The sequence below is a fragment of the Chenopodium album genome, chromosome 21 (assembly GCF_948465745.1).
Source record: "Chenopodium album chromosome 21, dcCheAlbu1.1, whole genome shotgun sequence".
NCBI classification, from domain to species: domain Eukaryota; kingdom Viridiplantae; phylum Streptophyta; class Magnoliopsida; order Caryophyllales; family Amaranthaceae; genus Chenopodium; species Chenopodium album.
In genome coordinates this window covers 32,849,622-32,873,030 of record NC_137854.1, presented here as the reverse complement: position 1 = coordinate 32,873,030, position 23,409 = coordinate 32,849,622, and the positions used below count along the sequence as shown (strand labels likewise).

Here is a 23,409-nt window from a genome sequence, read left to right as displayed (position 1 = left end):
TAGTAGCTAAATTCTACTCTTTTTTTATTCACCTTTTGCGATTGTATAAAATGTAAATGAGACTTATAAATTAGTGACAAAAGAAGTAATACGCATTATTAATATTAATAATACAAAGTAATTCAACAAATATAATCGTATTTTCTTCATTTATTTCTTCTCGAAACTCTATCTGAGAGATTATGAGAATATTTGCCGTGCCTTTCTCATTGATCAAAAGTCAATATATAATACAAGCGTACACTAGGTTAGGATTGAGGCTACATTAGTAATTTACAAACTAATTATATACTAGATTATTTACATAATCTAACACTCCCCCGCAGTCGAAACGGGAGAACGACGAACGCTTAGATTGTCTCGAAAATCATCAAATAAAACCTTAGGCAGACCTTTGGTGAAGATGTCTGCAATCTGGTATCGGGAAGGCACATGTAGGACACGAACTTCACCCTTTTGAACTTTCTCACGAACAAAGAGTATGTCCATTTCAATGTGTTTAGTGCGCTGATGTTGAACCGGATTACTAGAGAGATAAATGACACTCACATTGTCACAATAAACCAATGTAGCTTTAGAAATAGGACGTCGGAGCTCAAGCAACAAATTTCGAATCCAACAAGATTCAGAGACAACATTGGCAACGCCCCTGTACTTTGCCTCACAACTGGACTTAGACAGAGTAGGTTGTCGCTTAGACGACCAAGAAATCAAATTATCACCAAGAAAAACACAGTACCCTGATGTAGAGCGGCGAGTGTCCGGACACCTACCCCAATCGGCATCCGTATATGAGAGAAGAGATGAGACGGATGACTTATATAAATGCAAACCAAAATTGGGCGTACCTTGAATGTAACGAATAATGCGTTTCAACGCATTCATGTGTTCCACACGAGAGGCATGCATAAAGAGGCAAACCTGTTGCACTACATAGGAAATGTCAGGACGAGTGAACGTCAAATATTGCAAAGCACCACACAAACGACGATAGGAGGTCGGATCATCATAAGGAACCCCGAAAGTATTACTCAGTTTCCCTTTGGTGTCGACCGGAGTAGGGGATGGTTTGCAATTAGACATGCCTGCTTTGTCAATAATATCTAGAGCATATTTCTTCTGAGACAAAAATAAACCAGTATTATTCCGGGTGACAGCAATACCCAAGAAATAGCTCAATGGTCCCAAGTCCTTCATAGCAAATTCAGAGCTAAGTTGTGTAATCACATGATGGCGAAGGGCCTCTGAAGAAGTTGTTTGAACAATGTCATCAACATAAAGAAGAATGTAAGCGGTATCATTACCATGGTGATAAATGAACAAGGAGTTATCTGATTTGCTGTGAACAAAGCCAATAGTAGCCACAAAGTCTGCAAATCGTTGATACCAAGCACGGGGCGCCAGTTTCAAACCATAGAGAGATTTCTCAAGAAGACAAACATGATCAGGGTAAGTAGGATCCTTGAACCCAAGAGGTTGATACATGTAAACCGTTTCATTTAAATTACCATGTAAGAAAGCATTCTTCACATCCAATTGATGAATAGACCATGACTTAGCCAAAGCAAGACTAAGCACAACACGAATAGTTGCCGGCTTAACAACCGGACTAAAAGTTTAATCACAATCAATCCCTTCCCTTTGAGTCTTACCATCACCAACAAGCCGAGCCTTGTGCCTCTCAAAAGAACCATCAGACTTTGTTTTATGTCTAAAGATCCACAAGGATCGAATAATGTTTTTATTCGATGGGCGAGGAACCAATTTCCAAGTACCATTTTCAATAAGAGCATCAAATTCTTCCTGCATAGAAATTTTCCAATTATGGTCACGAAGGGCATGAACCGGGTTCTTTGGAATAGGAGATATGGAGGTAGAAGTGTGATTGGCTTGATGTTGGTATTTTGGATTCGGCTTGACAATGCCATGTTTGCTACGAGTAGCCATAGAGTGAGATGACGTTGGAGTGGAAGAGGAATGTGAGAGAGATGGAAATAATTCACGAGGAATAGGAAGCTCGGTCTCGTTAGAATGAACATCCCCCACACTAGCACCCGCGTTTAACCCGGCGGGGCTGGCAGGAAGTGGTAAGAAACCACGCTGCCGAGTGCTAGGGGGAGCGTCATGCAATGGAGAGGGTGAGCTGGAAGTGTGAGGCTGACAAGAGAGGGTAGGAGAGTGAGACAGGGGCTGCGGAGAGGGAGGCAGATTGCTCCGCAGCCCACCCGTGGCATGAGGCAGACCCCCGCAAGCTGCCTGTGGAGTAGGCTGGCTGTGCGAGGACTGCCCAGCAGCAAGAGGGGCAGCAGCATCCTCTGCCAAGCCAGCGTGCGCTGGAAACCCAGCTGGCCGAGCAGTAGCAGGTGCTTGCTCTACCCTCCCCACACCAGCGTGCACTGGCTGTGCTGTGGGTGAAGTAGGCACAAGCATCTGCTGCTGCTGTGATGCTACAAGCTGCTGCACCGAGGGATGTAAAAAGTCACCCAAAAAATCATAAGTGTGTGGTTGTGGAGAATGGATTTTGGAGAAAGGAAAAACCGACTCATCAAACCATACATGCCTAGCAACAAATATTTTCCGACTCGACATATCATAACACTTATATCCCCTATGATTTGAAGGAAATCCTAAGAAAACACAAGGAGTTGATCGAGCTTGAAGTTTGTGTATTTTAGAAGAAGAGAAGAGAGGATAACACAAACAACCGAACACTCTAAGATGAGAATAGTCGGGATCCTTTTGATAAAGAATTTGAGTCGGTGATTTGTAGCCAAGAATTTTTGTGGGCAAAATATTATGGAGATATGTAGCCATCTCCAAAGCATAGTGCCAAAATGAGGCAAAGATGCATGACATAGAAGAGTACGAACAATGTTGTTGATCGTTTTTATTTTTCTCTCGGCCTTACCATTTTGAGGAGAAGTATATGGACAAGAAAGACGAAATGTCATGCCATTTTGATGACAAAACTTAGTAAAAGAGTCATTGTCGAATTCACGACCATTGTCACATTGAAATGCTTTAATATCTCTCTCAAATTGGGTTTTAATATATGTTCGCACACGATTGAATAAAGTATAGACTTGAGACTTAGATGAGATCGGAAAAGTCCATAAAAAATTCGTGTAATTGTCAAGAAATAGAACATAATATTTGTGGCCAAGAGTACTAAGAACAGGAGAAGTCCATAAGTCACTATGAACAAGATCAAACGGCATAGTAGTATGAGACTCGGAATCATAAAAAGGCAATTTTATTAATTTCCCCCATGGGCAAGAATGACAAACATGTTTCTTAGCCTTATTACAATTTATAAGATTGCTACTACGCAAAGAACTCAAAATTACATTTCCCGGATGACCTAAGCGGGAATGCCACACACTAGGAGAGATAACTGCAAAAGCTGACGGAATAGAGGTTGAAAAGAGTTGACGATCGGTGAAGAAAGGATAAAGATCGCCACTGCTATTACATCTCACTATTTTGCTCCCCGTCTGCATGTCCTTCACAGAAAACCCAAAAGGATCAAACTCAATAGACACATTGTTATCAATAGTGAATTTTCTAACTGAGATGAGATTTTTGACAAGTTTGGGAACATGGAGGACATTTTTGAGTTTAAGAGTGTTGTGATGTAAGGAATCGTGACCATAACCATGAATTGGAATTTTGCCACCATCACCAACAACAATAGAATTATGATTATTTTTGCTCAAATTGAAATATGACGATAAATTACCTTGAGAGTTCGTCATATGAGATGTAGCTCCGGTGTCCATGTAGTAGTTCGGGTCGGCAAGAGACATAGTATGCATCGCCTGCTGGATGTTAGTTGGCACATTTTCCGAACTAGAAGACGGACTGGTCATGAAGTAGGCTTGAGGAGGTCTAGGCCCAAGAAGACCGGGCTGCTGGTACTGTGGCTGACTCGGCCTGGTTGCTTCCCACTGTGCTGGCCCAGGACCCTGAGCTGGGTACGGACAGGGAAGGGTAGCCCACGGCCCCTGCTGCCAGTAAGCCCACGGGGGAGGGAACATCCACCCCCTGCTGCTGTTGTTGCTGTGATGCAACCCGCTGCTGCTGTGGTTGTTGCGGCTGGTTGTTTCGGCCAGCAGAACCACCACCGCCTTTGCCCTTGCCACCACCACCATTGCCTTTATTAGGTTTCTGTCCACCATTTTTTGCATTGTTCCCACGAGAACCACCAGAATTGTCGGAGTTTGCAGCCTGATTATGAGAAGCCGAAACAGAGGAGTGAGCCATATGTGCCTCCTCAAAGGACTCGGATTGAAGGTCAGCAGCTTTGCTTTGTTCTTCCAATTCCAACATGGAACGCAAAGCATCAAAGGAGGGCAAAGGAGTGAGATGACGAATAGAAGTGCGGAAAGGTTTGTAATCCTCCGATAAACCCTTCAAAAGCTGTAACGCCATACGGTTGTCAGAAACTTGATCTCCGACATTCTTCAAATTATCAGCAAGAGTTTTGAGATGGGTGCAATAAGCCTTCACACCAGCAAAATGCTCAAGCTTGGTATTTGTGAATTCAGCATCCAATTGCAACGCCCTGGCAGACTTATTATTGAGAAAAAAAATTTCAATCGATTCCAAGCCTCGATAGCCTTGTCATCGGGGTCGATAATAGTATTAAGAAGGTCAGTGGAAATTGTATTGTAGATCCATTGACGAACTATGTCATCGAGTCGCTGCCATTGAGCCATGTCAGAAATTTCAGGAGCCTTGCCCTTGTCATCAACAACGGGAATGATATGGTCTATGACTAGGTTCGTGCGGCAATGGAGTTGAAACAAAGTCGACCAAACATTGAATTGTTTTCCATCATAATCAAGAGTGATAGGGATGCAGGCCTTGATATTTGGGACGAGGGTCGCAGGATGAGGTTTCGGATCAGCCATTGGAGGAAAAACCAAACCGAAAAACTTAAAGAAGAAGAAGATGAAAGGAGAAGAAGAAGAAGAGCGGAAGAGAGTTAGGGTTTCGGATCGAAAAACCTAAGCTCGTGATACCATGAGAGATTATGAGAATATTTGCCGTGCCTTTCTCATTGATCAAAAGTCAATATATAATACAAGCGTACACTAGGTTAGGGTTGAGGCTACATTAGTAATTTACAAACTAATTATATACTAGATTATTTACATAATCTAACACTATCATACATGTCAGACATGGAATATTTTATTGGCTAAAAAAAACTAATCCCTATGTATGGTAAAACAATCCTCTCATTTGTATTTTGTTCGGTTTCAAAAGTTGACCTTTTTTTTTTGAAAAACAAAAGTAGACCTTTTAGAACTACGTGCATTATCATTAGCATTTGAAATTTAGGGCGTGTTCTTTTACGTTGAATTCAGTTCAGCTCAGTTTAATTCAGATCAATTCAGTTCAGCTTCTAATTTCCTACTCTTATAAAATATTCATTTCAGTTCAGTTCAGTTCAGCTCAGTTCAGTTTAGTTTAGTTCAGTTCAGCTCAGTTCAGTCAATAAGAACAGGCCCTTAGTTTTCATTTTAAACTATTAAAATTTATAAACATCATAATTCACTAATTCATATATTATAAAATTACAACTTACAGAGAACAAATACGAAGTAACATTTTTATGTTTATACATACTAAATTCCTTAATTATTACGACAGTAGTATTAACTAGAGAGCTTTATTTTATTTTAATTTAATTTAATGTACGTAAAGGATATGATGATTGTAAAAGAAAATATAGTGTACCTAGAACCTAATATTGGAAGCAATATCTTATGGAATTATTATTTCTACAAGAAAAAAAATTTAGATCTTATTATAAGGAATGTAATTTCCTTAAGAGGAATGTAAATTAATTCGAGTTACTATAGTAAAATTAATTCTCTGCCAGAAAGACAATAAAATAAAAGACTTTCCTTGAAAACATTTGACCTAGTCTTCGGTTATATTAAGGAAACTTAAATATCCATCAAATGAAAGGAAATATTTTTACAATAAAAAGGGTGATTAATAGTAATTAAGCAATTTACACCAATAAATTAATAAGTTGTTTTTCTACCCTTAATCTCTCTATTTAAGCTATGAAAACACGGTAATTCTTAATTCACATGAACAGAAAGTCTTTAGAGAAGTTAGTCTCTACCAATTTGATACATTGAGATTTCAGGTAAGATCATCTATCCCTTTTTCATAATGTTTTTATAAAAAAAATTGATACATATACTATTTGATGCTTTAAGTTGTATGCATATAAAAATGATTATCATTTCAATATTAATAACCACTAATTATACTAGTTAGTATATGTTCGAGCTATAAAACAAGAAGATTTAGAATGCCTCATTCTGAATTATTCATGTGAAAAGATCGAAATGGTTAAATGTTATTATGTATATTATGTTAAGCAAAATGCTTGAGTTTGAAAATGTAATTAAATGTCTAAACATTGCTCCATCGTTGATAATTCTATGTATTTGTATGACTTGTAGTTTGATCAATTGACATTTCTTTTACATATATTTATCATATATAATAAAATGATTAAGGATTGAGGTTTGGACAATATGTCTGAATTAACAGCCATTTCAAAAAAGGTGCATTAAATATTTTAAAATCTTCGTTGACAGGGTTGACTATTATAGATTTACATCCCCTAGTTACATTTGGTGTTTTTAATTTTTTATTTTTTTGATAAATTTTTGGTTCTCTTTTGATGTGGTAGCAAAATGGATTGAATGTTGGTATAAAAAGAGTCAATATCAGTAAAAAAATTTTTAGGACATAGAAATATATAATATAATTTTTTTACCAAAGTATTGCATAGAACCCAAAATGATATCGAGGGCTAGTTGTCCTTGCGTAACAACCTAACCTAAATTAGCTTGATATGGTGCCCTTGGGTTGGGAATTTCAATAAGATTAATTAATTTTAAATGATTGCACAAATAACCCATATAAAACATTATTTTTTTTTTTTTGACGAGATATAAAAAATAATTATAATAATACATCAAAGTTGAAATCATGTTCTTGGATTGTTTGGTAGGTAATAATTTTGTAACAAATTATGCTCATCATGTTTATATAGGGAAATAGATCAAATTTTTTTATATTTTGGCCGTGATGAGTAGGTCAATTTGTTATACTAATGAGCCTATTTTTACATTTGCATAAAATTTAAACGGATTTACCTACATTGCATATAAGCATGAAATAGTATGTGGCACATGTGTTTGATACTTGTTTAACAAAAAAATACAAGTGCATATGTTAAAAAAGACACGACGGTATGATAAAAGAACCTGTGTTGCTTCTGTGGAAGTATGAATGCATACATCAAAGTCATGTAGGAAATTTATTACTTTGTATTACAATTGTTGGTATGACACTTTATAGAAGTTATTCCTGTTTAAGGAAAATGTATGCAAGTTTTGCATGGTATCTTTTTCAGAGAAATCCTATGTTTGTAGGGTAGATTTGGACGTGAATTTGGAGAATAAAACATTTCTTTTTCAGCAATGATTTGACTATCTACCTGATTTAAATCCAGATTATGATCATACAAATATGAAATAAATCGAATGTGATTGCAATGTTCTTAGTATAACATTGAAGTTGTTGTTTTATTGAAAAATTCTAGGCTCAAAAATACAAAATGAAGATTGACAAGGTCACGAAATGGAAGACTCTACTTTGGTCAACAATTTTTGTTCAATTATTATTTGCAGGAGATTGTAGGGGGAGAATGCAGTAAGTTCAATTTTGTGCTGTACTAATTATGTTTAGTTTTCATGCATCCTAATTATTTTAAAATGCTTATATTATTAATTTGTGTATCGGTTTGTTATATTTTTCAAATAAAGAGATAGACATGAGTTGTTGAGTTTGCAAGATTTTATGTGTATAATTATGGAATGATAGACATATATACGAAGTACTTTATATGTATATATAAAAAAAAAAATAAAAAAAATAAAAAAAAACTATAAATAAAGAGATTATGAGGCCAATTTCCTTGGTCCATTGGACTTATTAAAGGCTAACATTTTCTACCTTGACAATCATATGAATTAAGTATCACGGGGAACACTTTGGGAAAAGATGTCCTTAATTACCCTTAATTTTCCTATCTTCAAGGTAACCAGACTTAAATTTGACTGAAAATACTTAGTAAGGCCAGACGTAGAAAGAGTTTCTATCTAGCTAAATGAAGAGATTTTGAGCATTGATCAACAAGTCAACAACTAAGACCCTGTTCTTTTCACCTTAAAAAAATAATATTAAGTAAAAATAATTTCAGTTCAGTAAAAATAAGTTCAGTTCAGTAAAATTAATTTCAGTTCATTAAAAATAAGTTCAGTTCAGTAAAATTCAGTTTTCTTAAAGAAGAATTATAATAGAAAATCAGTAAAAATAATTTCAGTTCAGTAAAAATAATTTAATTTCAGTAAAAATAATTTCAGTTCAGTAAAAATAAGTTCAATTCAGCAAAATTAAGGTGAATCAAACAGGGCCTAATTAAGCATATATGTAATTGAATGAAGAGAAATCAATGAGGCAATCAAAACATGTATTCATGCAATTTATAGCCTAAAAATTTAATTATTCTCAACGCATGCAAGATTATAGTATGAATATTATATCTTTCATACGGTTTTTTTTTTTTTTTTTTTTTTGTTTTTTTTTTTGAGGAAAATCATTCATACGTGTTATTCCGTATTTAAAATTAATTTTTCTAAATTGCAGTGGAGAAGGAAAATCGAAAGTAGAGGCACCCGTACCCAACCCAAATCCAGGGCAAGCCACTAGTGTACGGGTCAATGCAACAGGCAATCAGGTAAGACTATTTCTCACACCCTTAATTAAATAAACCGATATAGCTAGAAAAGTGATGCACTTTAAATAATACTCCGTACTCCGTATTGAAAGTGTATTAAGGGTCTGTTCTCATACGTTGAAATTCAGTTCAGCTCAGTTCATCTCCTAATTTCCTTCTCTTATAAAATATTCATTTCGTGTCAAAATAGAGAAGATGATTAGTATAAATGATTTTCTGTATGTTGTATTACGGTATTCACAATATTTATATACAACCTAGGAGAAGAGATTCGGGCTTAACATTGGCCCATTAGCTAAATATAAATATAATACAAGGTCTAACATTTCGGTTCAGTTCAGCTCAGTTCAGTTCAGCTGAGTTCGGTCAATGAGAACAGGCCCTAAGTGTTTGATGAATATATTATTAGACCCACAAGCCAAACTGCATTTAAGATGGACTAGACCAAGATTTGAGGCCGTGAAGCCAATGGGCTTGGCCCAAGTAATGAACTTACTAAACTCAAGAATTTTGAACTATACAAAAATTTATTTTTGTAAGGTATTTTGGGTAAAATTGTATTGTAAAGTGCAATATCAATAGTTTCAAAATAAGTTCAAGAAACAGATTTTTTTTGTTTTTTTTTAACAAACAGATTAACTTACACAAATCCACTGCAATTCTTGCTTAAATATTTTATATTTATTAAATGTTAACTATGATTATGATTAACTGCAACATTTTATTGTAGGTTGTGTTGGACAATGGCATTCTTCAAGTCACCTTTGCTGTTCCGGAGGGATACGTTACAGGGATCCGATATAATGGCCTAGACAATATACTTGATGTCACTAACAGAATATCTGATAGAGGGTACATACTACTTCGTTTAACATTAATTTCATAATCAATTGAGTTATTAATTTACCACCCACTCTTACCAATATAATGATTTTAAGCTGATTTTATTAGACATTGTAATGGAAATTTCAACTTTAAGATGTGTAGATATACCATAAAATGGAATATAATGTTTCATAATATTTCATATTTGCTTATATTTTGATACAACAATTCTGTATATTAGCTAACATGATCGTGACTATTATTTTGTATTGCGCGTGACATTTATTATTCATGGTTAATCTATACAGGTACTGGGATATAGCATCAGCCAGTAACCCAGACAATGATGACTCAGATGAAATAAGGTAACTTCAGCTACCATTCGAGCATGGGCAGAACCATGTTCAAATCAATTTATTTTTTCATATGGAGATATATTTTGCAAGTTCAATCTACAAATTTAACATACACAAACTTATATATATGGATCATTTATATGTATTAAAATAATGCACTTATGTAATAATCTAACAAGTTACTTTGATTTGCAGTGTCGTAGGTGGGAGTTTCAAAATCATAAGCCAAACTCCGGATAAGGCAGAAATTTCATTTGTCTGTGCACAGACTAAATCACTTCCACTACAAGCGGATATTAGGTATTGTATATAAACAGATTTAAAAAAATATTTGAACAAGAGTAAAATCGAGGCAATTTCATGATATTTGAGGTTAATTAAAATTAATTCGAGTGTTGATTAATGATTATGTAGGTATGTGATGCTTCAAGGTAGCTCAGGGTTCTATGCTTATGCCATTTTTGAGCGTCAAAAGGGATCGCCGCCTTTGAATGTGGATCAGATTAGGACTGTTTACAAGCTTCAACCTGACAAGTATATAATCATCTGTACCTTGTATACAATTGTTTTTATGTAACTGTTATGTTTTATTGAGGTGAGATCAACTTTTTTGTTAGGTTCCGTTACATGGCTGTTTCGGATAAGCTACAAAGGTTAATGCCAATGCTACAAGACCGTGAGACAGGACAACCTTTAGCCTACAAAGAAGCTGTTCTCTTGACTAGACCAACCAATCCTAAGATCAAAGGACAGGTATACTTAAACTTGTTTAAGCTAGAAATAATCGAAGTTCTTAATGTAATAAGTCTAACTGTTTGGTTGCTCTTAGGTATGAACTGTTTGGTTGGAAGGAAAACGTGATTGTACTTACTAATGACCTTGTTTTTTACTCCGATTTGGTTTAGGTTGACGATAAGTACCAATATGCTTGTGATGACAAAGATAACAAGGTACATGGGTGGATCAGCACTGATCATGGAATCGGAATGTGGATGATCACACCAACTGATGAATTCCGAATGGGAGGTCCTCTTAAACAAGACCTTACATCTCATGTTGGTCCAACCATGCTTGCTGTACGTGCTCAAGCTAGAATTTACAACCATTACCTATTGTATATTTTTATTACTGCTTTTTGTGAAAGCAGGATATGATCTGTTATTATCATGTTTGACAGATGTTTCATAGTACTCATTATGCTGGTCCCGATCTGATAATGAGGTTCAAGGACGGAGAGCCATGGAAAAAGGTATTTGGACCGTACTTTGTGCACTTAAATTCCCTACCTGGGAAAGGAGATCCTAATATGCTATGGCAACATGCTAAAGATCAGGTATATAAATAATTAAAAATTACCATATGGTTTTTATTTACATTCTTATGCAAGCGAACTTTATATGTTGATCAGTTTCATAAGTCATATGCCCCTGCAACTTTTGGTTGTTTCAGATGCTCAAAGAAACTGGGAGTTGGCCTTATGAATTCCCAATGTCAAAAGATTTTCCTAAGGCTAATCAACGTGGGTCTGTCGCTGGAAGATTGCTTGTCAATGATGGGTATTCGCATAATCTTTTCACATAAACTCCTAAAATTGAAATTCAGCAAAGTTTATATATGTTCTTAAGGTGATAATATTTGTTTTATGTATCATAGAGCGAAATCTACACCAGCAAATGTTGGGTGGGTTGGTTTGGCTTTACCTGGTGACGCAGGTTCGTGGCAATATGAAATGAAAGTAAGAAAGAAATAACAATTGTGTATGACTGTTTTAAGGTAAATCACATGATGTGAAACAGAGAACTAATTGTCTGTTTCTGCTGCAGGGTTATCAGTTCTGGACTCAGACTGATCGCGATGGAAAGTTCGTGATAAAAAATGTTCATCCCGGCACTTATAATTTATATGCCTGGGTTCCAGGATTCATAGGGGACTATAAATCTGCAGCAACTGTCAATGTTGCACCAGGTATTGACCCTGATGGCCTGAAATACTCACTGTAAACAACAAATCAAAATGTCAATTTCTCATGTTATGTTACTCTATGGCTGCTTATTTTGCAGGGAAACAAGTTAGCTTGGCTGATCAGGTTTTTACACCTCCACGAAGCGGACAGACACTATGGGAAATCGGAATCCCTGACCGTTCTGCAGCAGAATTCTTTGTCCCTGACCCTAGACCAGACCTCACCAACCCATTGTTTTTACACGATGATGAGAACAAGTTAGTTTTTCCACACTCATTTTTCCATTTCTTTGTATAATTAAGGATTGTTATACTGAGTACTGACAGTTAATTCTGTTTCATTAACAGGTACAGACAATATGGTCTGTGGGATCGTTACACTGATCTTTACCCGAAACAAGACCTTGTTTACACTGTTGGTGTCAGTGACTATAAAAAGCACTGGTTTTATGCTCATGTACTCAGGTATTTCGTGATTCATCTTCCTATAACCTCTGAAACTACATGTTTTTCTTTTCTATTTGTCGGCTTTACTGAGGTGAAACTTCGAATTGTAGGAGGGTAGGACAAATGTATGAACCAGCTACATGGCAGATTGTATTCCCCTTAAAGGAAGTTGTGCCTAGTGGTAACTATACACTACACATCGCACTTGCAGGAGCAACTCAATCTGAATTACAGGTGAGAAACACAATTCATATAATATAATCAACAAAATTTGATATGTACATTGTTTTGTTTTGCTATAAAAAGTGTAAATATGGTTGTGTGCTTTTCAGGTTAGAGTCAACAACCCAGACTTGAAGTCCCGTCCTGTCTTTACAACACTGCTGATAGGCAGGGATAACGCGATTGCAAGGCATGGGATACACGGAATCTATAGGTTATATAGCATAGGCATAAAGAGTGACTCTCTTAAGACTGGAGACAACACAATTTTTCTGACTCAGTCCAGGAACAAGGAAATGTTCCGCGGAGTTATGTATGACTACATACGATTAGAAGGACCCTCGGCATCTCCTCCTAGGAAATTGTTGCAAGAACTTTAAGTGGTTCTTCATAGTTAGATGTAGGACATTGTAATTTCTAAACACAGCTTCTCCTTAAAAGAGCCCAAATTTGTCGTGGCGCTTTTACTAGGAAGATGTAATAACAGTGGTGAACTAAACTCATCACCAAATATAAGTACATCCTTTAGCCCTAAATTGATAGTTTTAATAATATCAATTCATAGTGGCTTTATTATTACTTCTGACTTTCATGTTTACAGTTTTTTTTTTTTTTTGTCCAAATTTCTGAAAATCATATATGTTTCCTAGAGATAGTTTTCTGGATTCAGTTTTGAAGTACATGACAACGGTAGAAAATCATAATTGCTACATTCCCATGAGCGAATTTGCAAAAATAAACAAGAGATAAATCAATTGCGTATAAGATCGAGTATATAATTTTCATTATACGAAGGAGTTCAAAAAATGATGGCTCTGTGAAAACAGATCAACGTTATTTACACGCTAAACCTCGTACTTAGACTAAGAACTAGGACCCTCTAAACGTAAATAATCATACATTACACCACAGAAAGGACTACTAGCAATCGATTGGGTGAGGTAGAGACTGTTCATTCCATTCTGAAGCAATGTGCCTGATACATCAAAGCTGAATTGCCAATACAAGCCGTGAATTCCATGCCTTGCAATCGCGTTATCAAGTCCTATCTTTCGTGTTGTAAAGTGTGGTCTGGATGTTGGATTAGCATTGAATCGAACCTGCAAAATTATATGATCACAACATCAAACAAAACATTCCATAGAAAATATAATTCATTCCTTAATTTATTTTACTTGTATAAGTCTGAGGACTGTCAAACTGACAGCATACTTACTCGAAGTTGAGCAGCACTTGCAGATGCTAATGATATTCTTAATGTATAAATTCCGTAAGGGTTAACATTGTTAAATGGGAATTGAATCTGCCATGTTGCTGGTTGTAAATCTTTATTCTCTGTTCGCCTGCATTGTAATATATGAATCAAGATTATCACACTCGTAAAATTCCTTAAACATTAACGTACAAAAGTAGAGGATTATTACCTTGGTACATGAGCAAAGAACCAATCTTTTGTATAATTGCTAACACCAACCGTGTAAACTAAATCATTGTCGCGGTATAGATCGGTGTATCTGTCCCATAAACCATATTGTCTATACCTGTTATTGTATAAATTTCAGATTTTAGAGTTAGTACAACTATTTTATACGAGTATCAAACATGATATATAGTATCAATAATATTACTAGAAGGTGTTATACTTATTCTTCTCATTGGTGAGGAGAGCAGGATTAATGTATTCAGGACTTGGATCAGGCACAAAAAATTCTGCTGCTGTACGATCAGGTATCCCTATCTCCCAAAGTGTAGGTCCATTTCGTGGTGGCTCATACACAATCTCGTTCATATTGATTTGTTCGCCTATACATTAACATAACAAATTAATCATAAACATTCTGTTGTAGTTTTCTTATGAACTTATTAAGTTTTGATCATACAAATAGTATTACAAATACAGATTTAGTGTAGGAAGAAATCGAACCTGGATGAACTAAAATGTTTGAATTATGTTTATATTCTCCTAAGAAACCAGGAACCCATGCAAAAAGACTATATTCCCCTTCATGAACTCCTTTAATAATAAAATTTCCATCATTATCCGCCTTAGTCCAAAACTGATAGCCCTGTTATGTTATCATCCAAAAGAAGTTTACTAAATGGAAAAAAGAGTACTATACAGGTTACACCGTAAAGGACAATAGTGTTTCGATTTTTCTCACCTTTGTTTCCGTTTGCCAAGAACCCTCTTCACCAGGTGCGGCTAGTCCCACCCAAGCAGAACTTGCAGGTATCAATTCATTACTCAAATATCTACAACCACAAATGATGATAAGTTAGCTTATGAAGTATGTTTTCTTAAAAAAAGTGACAACAAAAACATTACATACCTATCACGAATGAGCAATTGACCTCCAACAGATCCTCGTTGATTAGCTTTTGCATAAATATCGGATGATGGAAAGTCATAGGGCCATTTCTCAATTTCTTTTTGCAACTGATGCATATAATTTGTTAGGAAATTTTTCTATAAATTACTAATAAATGCGAATTATAAAGTGTAAGGAACTTTTTAGATCACCTGTTGTTTTGCATCGCTCCAAAGTTGTGCATAAGGATCATTCGAGGTAGATGCTTTGTTTAAGTAAACAAAATAAGGGCCGATAACCTTTTGCCAACGTTCTCCATCCTGAACTGATAGTAGGAAATTTTGACCGGCATAATGTCCACTGAAAAAGTCCTGAAAATAATCAACAATTAGTTAATAACTCAACAAGTTAATAAGATCATAAACTTTGTATTTTTTTTTCGTTAGTATGTAGAAAGATTTGTATACATACAATAAGGCTAATTGGACCCATATGAGAAGTAAGCTCTTGCTTGAAAGGACCAGCTGAATAAAACTCAGTACTCGCTTTGACGAGCCAAAATCCAACCGGGAATTCACCAGAAGATATCCATCCATGTACTTGTTGATCTTTCATGTCTTGTGAGTACTGATATTTGTCCTCGACCTGATTAATTAGATAAGATATTAATTAACCATAATTCTCAAAATCATAGAAAAATATGTATATTGTACGTATATACCAACAACAATATATATGTACCGCAGTTTTCGACGTTGGATCAGAACTATTTGTCCACATAATGGCTTCTCTGTAAGCAAGAGGTTGACCATTGTTGTAATCTTGTTCCATTGGCATGAATTTTTGTATGTCGTCTGAAATAACCATGTAATTGAACCTATAACCAAAAAATATAATTGTGATTAGGGAGAATGCAACAAATTACTTGTTCAAATTAGTGATTTAAGAAAATAAAATTAATTTAATCTTCTTACATACTTGTTTGGAAGTTTGTAGGCTACTCTTATTTGAGAAAGTTTTGTAGCGGGAAAACTTTGATCATGATCTAAGACGACATAATTGTATAAGCCGGAAGACCCTCGAAGCATTACAAATCTACAACATCCGAACATTACACATAATTAGTATTGCTAATCCTCTGTCGATTTTTGGAAACCACATAGAGTAGTTCTTAGTTATCGGTTACACATTTGATAAGTTTAAAAGTTGAAAATTAGGAAACCAAAAACAAACAATTTTCTTTTTTCTTGTTTTTAAGCATTAATCTGTATACCTCTTGTCTATATTGATTGGAATTGAATTTTGACCTCCATTCCATTGTGTTGAAAACGAAAGTTCTACTTTATCGTCATCTTGTGTTATTACTTTGAAATTTTCCATATGTAACCTGCATCATCAAATAATTATGAGAATTTGATTTGTAATTCTTTTGTTATAGCTAAGCAGATCATACATGTACACTACTCCATACCTTCGTTGTATAATACATGCATTGTTTTGACTTTCTAACCTATTTAATCAACTTTTTTTAATTACATTTTTCAATTTAATATGAAATTTGAATAATAATATGTAAAATATGTTTGGTTTTGGTTACTCAAAATAATTTTTTCTGTAATTATTTTATCAATGATGAATACATATATAGAAAATTTAATATTCAAAATTCGAAAAATCATGAAATGTGCGTAAAAATAAATCATGGAATGGAGGGAATAACATATCAATATAATGCTTGTATGAAAGAGCTCCTACGTTGGTTTTTTTTTTTTTTTTTGGTACTAAAAATTATTTGATGGAGTATTTGTGCATGTTCTAAAAATTTCCGAAAAATCAAACAAGGTTAGTACTTGTTTATGTTTTCTCTAAAATTATCTACTTAAATGTTCTAAAGAAATCTTGACATTGGAAGCAATTAGAAATATGGCTTGTGAGCATTCTAGAATATTATAACTACATGTATGATGAAGAAATCTTTGGAATTTTCCGGCCATTTCTTCCAAGCTCCATCTTCACCCATAAATATAGATCATGGGCATTCAACCAAGGCATACACACAAGAAGTCATATCTATACACAAGTTTCCTCTCTATCTACCCTCCTTGTAAATTATCTACCTTCTCTACTTCATTATTCTTATTTTGTAATACTTTTTCAAGTGCTCGTCCGTATCTTGTGTCCATTTTCTTTCTACCATTTATCTTGACTTTAATTCTCTTTATTTACCCTATTCAATCTCTACATCATTAACTTCATTTTTGTGCGTACTCAACAATTGTATTTCATTTCAAAAAATATAATATTTCAAAATTGTGATTTTGCATAAATGAAAAAAAAAATATTTATTATTGTGAAAATAATAAATCAATCCATTATTAATATAGTTAAGCATATATACCAATCCTCTCCGTTGATGTGTTTCATTGTCCAAAAAATATCCCAATACCTGAAATGTATATCAAATTCCAATATAATTAAAAATATGAAAATTATGAAGTTTCAATATTATTGAAGATTATTTGCGAAAAATTAAACTCACCCTCTACTGTTTACTTTGCGACTGGAATCTAGTACATTTTTTATTCCACCGTACTGAATTCCAGCCACGTGGCCTTCTGGAATTGTTAGAGTTACTTCTACAATTCCGTTATCCATAACAGCCTAAATCAATAACAATATTAAATTAGAATACAGATTAATTTAATAAATTATTTAATACTTATTTTTTAAATAAGATAACTAATACATTACCAAACACGAAAAAAAGAAAAGATATTAGGACGTACATATTGTTGATTGATGCTTAATGTAACGGGTTTGGCAACGTCTTTTGCTCCCCCGTTATCATTGAGTTTCTTTGGCATGTCACTGCATTAGATAATAAGAAAGAAGTATTAAAGAGGTAGAATAATATAGGTAAAATTATGTAGAGAATATTTTTTTTCAATAGATATTCAGGCTTGCCACGAGTTCCGGTATATATTCTCCATTTTTCCGTACGGGTTTCAAATGAAATATTACTTTTTTAATTAATAAATAATAAAATATTTATTGTTTTCATTAAATGTTTACATTGATTTTTTTATTAATAAAAGTAAAAATAAACAGACATTTAGACAAATCAATTATATATATAAACAATTTTGCAGTCACAATTAAGAAAAAGAAACGGATATTTAGACAAATTCATTATATATAAAAACAATTTTGCAGTGACAATTATTATCATCATGAAATTAAACAAAGTAACGTACCGAAGTGTTCTTGCATTGCCATTTCCAAGCACCATTATAAGAAATATGAAAAAGATGGTCGTATTCTTTCGAAGCTCCATTACAAATTAAAATTCTGATATACCAAAAAAAAATTTAAAAGTTACTAACGAATAAAAACCAGTAAAAACTTCATTTTTTAATATGTTGTGTAAAGCTCAAATTTTGTACATAATTTTATCAACGCTCAGCAATTACGTAATACGCATAAATTGTAAAGAAAAGAAAGAAAATAAAATGAATATAAAAGGATTTAAATTTATTTACCAACAAAGAAAAAAATCAAAATTGTAAGATTTTACTTTTAAAATCTTCGCCTCTAGGGCTAAATTCTGTAGTTTAAAAAAAGTATATATTTTTTAGTCTAATTGTTTTTTTTTTTCCTCTTTAAAGAGCTTCTATTCAAGCATGAAAACATGTAAGGGTTTTACCTTAAGAATTTTGCTATAATATGATCTTAGTTATCTTACAATTAATTGTATCAACTACAGATAAGAAAAAATAAAAAGTGTACGAGGTATGCAGCCAAATAATCCTTTACTTCGTATATAGTTACACAACTTAGGACGCTTGAAATTTTATCTTAAGATTTTAGAGTATTTTTAATTTAATTGCTAACTACTATTTAAGCTGGATTTAGTTATCGAGTGATTTTTTAGTTAGATTTAACTGTCCAAATTTCTAGGTATTGTACATGCATGAGGAACCCTAAGTGAAATTATCTTTTATTTCTTGAAATAGGGTTGCTAATAACTTAATAATCCATACTCTAATATGAATTTTTTTTTATAGAGATGAGTTCATACTTCATATTCTACAACTTGACAATGCTAATAATCAAGACATTCACCACAATTACCATGTTTATACGCATATTTTCTAGCACTATTTTTGGTGATTATAAATTTTTTTTGGTATAAAACAAAATTTGTCCGTCTTATTTGAAATTCCTTAAATATCAAAAATAAAATTCAAATAAAAAACTCTTATTTATTGATCAATGGTCATAAAAAACTTTCATCTGTGTATTATACAAAGTATATCATAGAGAATGTTCTTAACTATTTTCATAAAAGTTATGATTTTTTTTTTTTTTTTTTTTTTGTTTGAGGAACATGATCTTCATATTTTAAGTTAAAAGATATGAACAATGTCAAGGGAAAAAAAAAAAAATCAACAATATTGCACGTACCTCAAAGGTGTTTACGTTGAAGAAAAGGCTAGTGATGACTAAAGTATAAAAGACTAGATGTATAAATACTTGTGTAAATTGTGTTTCTTGAATTGTTATGTATGTTAATTAATAACGCCTACATACTTTGTATTAGATATTTATACTACTCGTATAACCAAATTCGCATTAGAGTGTTTTCCAATCCTAATAGAAAACCACTTTAGTTTATGAAATTTATAATAATTTTATCTCTTTAATTTGTGTTAATGATTAAGTAGGCGTTAATTAGGATATCTTTATATATATTTCTACTCGTGTAAAATATTGAGGCAAGAAATCTATCTAATCGGTATTGTGGAGCTAAAGTAAGACGAAATAGGAAATAATGGGTAATTTTGGAAAGTCCTAACCATTATTGTCTTCAAAGTTTTATCTTAGATTAATTGGTCAAACATTATTTTATTTTTATTTTTATTTTTATTTTTTCTTTTGCTCATGATTTCATTATTTTCCTCCATTAATTATTCTAAAAAGCCGAAATAATTTCTCTCAAAAAAAAAAAAAAAAAAAAAAAGAACACAAAAAATTTGATTATGCTCATGTTTGTGCTCGTCAAAATCTGCCTTATTTTCAAAATTACTCTAAATATTCTACTCATAACTTTGATACTTGTGAATTGTATAAATTTGATTTAATAATGGTCTAAATATTCTATTCATAATTCTGATATGCAGTGATCATTATATTGCAACTTTGATTCAATTCCCTTTAAGTTGTATTTCTGATTTGATGTTCAGTTTTTTTGGTGTTGTCAATGATACGATTTTTAACATCCTGGTTTTAGATCTTTACGATGATGGAGTTTGTTTGAAAGAGCTATATTGGAACCCAATGTGTATCACTTGTGAGTGTCCCACATTGGAAAAAGAGGAGAGGTGGTTCCACTTTATAAGGTAGAGAAGGAACTCCTACTATTGCCAATTGGTTTTAGTATGTAAGCTCCAAAGCCTTATTTGTGGGTCAAAGGCCCTGTTCTCTTCAGTAAAAATAAGTTCAGTTTCAGTTCACTCAATGCACAGGTCAAGCAGGGCCTAGGTTTCCCATCTCAAAGTTTATCCAATTTGTTGTTCAAGTTGTTTATTGCCGGATTAATTCTTGATCGACATGATCCTCAGTATTGGTTGTGCTATGTTATAAATTGCAATTTGCAACACATTGCAAAAATTACTAGATATTTCTTGTACTATACACATAAAAACACATGCACAATCTAAAAAGAGTTTATTAACCTTATTATATACTTTGTATATACATACATAAAAAATTGGCTTCATCATAAAACTACAAGATTTCAGTAGTTTCTTGTTATACTAATTATTTACCATTTACCTTGCCGAGTATTAACTTTAGAGTGTAATACTTAGAATGTGAGATCAAATCACATCTACACGTACCACTTTTGGGTGTGACTATCTGTAGTTTACTAGTTTTTAAACAATTATTTACCCTGACAAAATCATGTTGTAAATGCCGTTCGATTTGGTGAGGCAAGAGAGTTGAATCTGACTTTGTTTTTCAGAGAGCTTTGTACAAAGGAGAGAAAAGCTCCATTTGATGGATGAACTGTACATCATGGATAATCGGGCTACCCGTTCTTCCTGGTGGAGATCCGGAATAGGATGGAGAACAACCACCACAAGTAGATGCATATCCTTCATTTAATCTCTGCAAAAATATAATTAAACATGCTATGATATGATTTATAGATTATACTAATTTATTAAGAATTTTAATTACTTGATAATAGTCATTAGTCCCTAACCTTTTCGTCTAGCAAGCTCAAAATTGCGTTCCTTCCATCACTATTTGACTGATTTGTTTGCCTAAAACGCAACATATATAAGAACTAAGAAACTTTTACCCTTTTTTTGGGTGAGAAAAGTAACATTTTGTTTTTAAACAAAACAGATTGACAATTATGAAAGCACAATTATATTTGGACTTGAGAACTATGGTATAGTAGTAAATATAGCACTGTCAAAGTTTTGACAGTTTGGGTTTGGTTCGGTTTGAAATCGGTTTAAATCGAGTCGGTTTGAAATCGGTTTAAGTGTTTCGCGGGTCGGTTTCAGTTCGGTTTAAATAGTTATTGGTTTGATTCGGTTTCGGTTTATTCTTGAACGGTTTTAATTCGGTTTGGGTTGTAAACAATTTTGGTTGTAAACGGTTCGGTGCAGACGGGTTGCAGTTTATTAATGGTTCGGTGTAAACGGTTTTTATCCCGGTTCAAACAGTTTCGGGTTGGGAACGGTTTCGGGTTAGAAACAGTTCGGTTCTTTTTCGATTCAGTTTATAACTAGTTCTTTTCGGTTCAGTTTATAACTGGTTCAATTCTTTTTCGGTTTATTTTATAACTAGTTCGGTTCTTTTTCGGTTCACTTTATAACTAGTTCGGTTCTTTAATGCTCGATCGGTAGTAAACATGTGTGCAAAATTAAATTTCATTTAAAACACCTTTTTACTTGATTTTAATATTCTCTTTATAGTAAGCAGTTTGTAGCCGATTCGTTTATAAGTTATCCGGTTCATAAACAATTCGATTTGCAAGCGGTTCGGTTTATAAACGGTTCGGTATATATACAGTTCGGTGCAAACGGGTTGCGGGTTGTTAAGGGTTCGGTGTAAACGATTTTTATCCCGGTTCACACGGTTTTCGGGTTAGAAACAGTTCGGCTCTTTTTCGGTTCGTTTTGATTTTAGTTTGGTTTAGAACTGGTTCGGTTCATTAACGGGTTCGGTTCTTATACGGTGTAACGTTATTCGGATTGGTTCGGTTCGGTTACGGGTTCATTCACACACGGTTCGGGTCGGTTTTTGATTTCAAAATAACGGTTTTTAATCGGTTCGGTTCTCATTTGGGTTGGTTCAATTCGGACAGTTAAACGGTTTCGGTTTGAAATTTGACAGCACTAAGTAAATAGATAACTTTTAAAAATTGAAGGGTTTTTTTTTTTTTTTTTTTTATCTACAATATCTTCCGACAAATAAAAATAGTTTTTTTTTTTTTTTTTTTTTTTTTTTTTTTTTTTTTTTTTTTTTTTTTTTTTTTTTAATTGAGAATCCTTAATTCTAATCACCCCCTTAATGCCCTTAATTAAAGTTTCGGATAGAGCTTCTAAGCCATAAAAGGTTAATTACTCTTTTAGGTTATTTGTATAGGATTTATAGAATAGTTGTATTTTTAGAAAGCTTAGGTTCCAAATCATTTGTAAAGCAATCGTTAAAGCAAACGGAAACTTACAATCATCATATTATGTAACATTTTCGAACCACTAATAATATACTTCATGATCACAAAATGAAATGTAAATCATTCAAGAACATCCGGCAATGAATCCGTATTTTAAAACATATGTGAGAAATCCTCATAACAAACTTATTCTAAACTTGGATGAGAAATCTTATTTTGACGTGAATAGGGCATCTTACGTAAACAAACAAACGAAACATAGAGAATTATAGATATAAACCTGTTCTTGGTGCATCTAGGAGGCTTGAGAACTTCAGGGATGGCGGTAACAGGGCGACGTGGCTTCGGACAAACAGGCCGGTTCTTGCTTCCACCATTGGACTGCTCTGAATCAATTGAATCCCTTAGACTGTTCTTCGTAACTTTACCTCTCATTCTCTTTGATCTCCTCTGAAAATTTAACACACCTCAAGAAGCTCGAAAACGTCGTGGTGATACTTTATATGTCACTTAACTCCTTTAATCATAAGACATTCATGTGGCATATATAAACAGGAGTGTTAAAGTTTAAAATTAGCCACATTTTAGAGAGATAATTATGCGTTTTAAGTACGGAATTAGTAGGAGCTGGGCCATAATGGTCTCTTTAAGCAACAAGAGTAGAATGTTTTGCTTGGTTGAGAGTGGATTTAGGGAGAAGCATTGACCAAATCCTCATTTATAGTAGGAAACTTCTGTTTTCTTTTCTCTTCTATT

At 33.7% G+C, this 23,409-nt stretch overlaps 2 protein-coding genes across 2 annotated transcripts; one reads left to right on the top strand and one right to left on the bottom strand.

Annotated features, from left to right (window-relative positions):
- The first annotated feature begins 7,654 nt into the window (after nucleotides 1-7,654).
- Nucleotides 7,655-13,028, top strand: LOC145600673 (uncharacterized). Its single transcript, XM_081656556.1, has 16 exons — nucleotides 7,655-7,749; nucleotides 8,746-8,836; nucleotides 9,567-9,688; nucleotides 9,970-10,026; nucleotides 10,213-10,317; nucleotides 10,432-10,551; nucleotides 10,635-10,770; nucleotides 10,923-11,093; nucleotides 11,195-11,350; nucleotides 11,467-11,579; nucleotides 11,671-11,752; nucleotides 11,841-11,982; nucleotides 12,078-12,237; nucleotides 12,328-12,444; nucleotides 12,537-12,660; nucleotides 12,759-13,028. The coding sequence occupies exons 1-16, from the start codon at nucleotides 7,655-7,657 to the stop codon at nucleotides 13,026-13,028; spliced, it is 2,061 nt and encodes a 686-aa protein (XP_081512682.1).
- Nucleotides 13,029-13,511: 483 nt separating this feature from the next.
- On the bottom strand, nucleotides 13,512-23,088 carry LOC145600672 (uncharacterized). Its single transcript, XM_081656555.1, has 16 exons — nucleotides 22,934-23,088; nucleotides 17,744-17,825; nucleotides 17,497-17,618; nucleotides 17,356-17,403; nucleotides 16,231-16,344; nucleotides 15,936-16,052; nucleotides 15,699-15,834; nucleotides 15,429-15,602; nucleotides 15,170-15,328; nucleotides 14,979-15,085; nucleotides 14,811-14,901; nucleotides 14,573-14,714; nucleotides 14,292-14,451; nucleotides 14,073-14,189; nucleotides 13,865-13,991; nucleotides 13,512-13,748 (listed from the first exon to the last, which is right to left on the bottom strand). The coding sequence occupies exons 1-16, from the start codon at nucleotides 23,086-23,088 to the stop codon at nucleotides 13,512-13,514; spliced, it is 2,088 nt and encodes a 695-aa protein (XP_081512681.1).
- Between the last annotated feature and the right edge of the window lie 321 nt (nucleotides 23,089-23,409).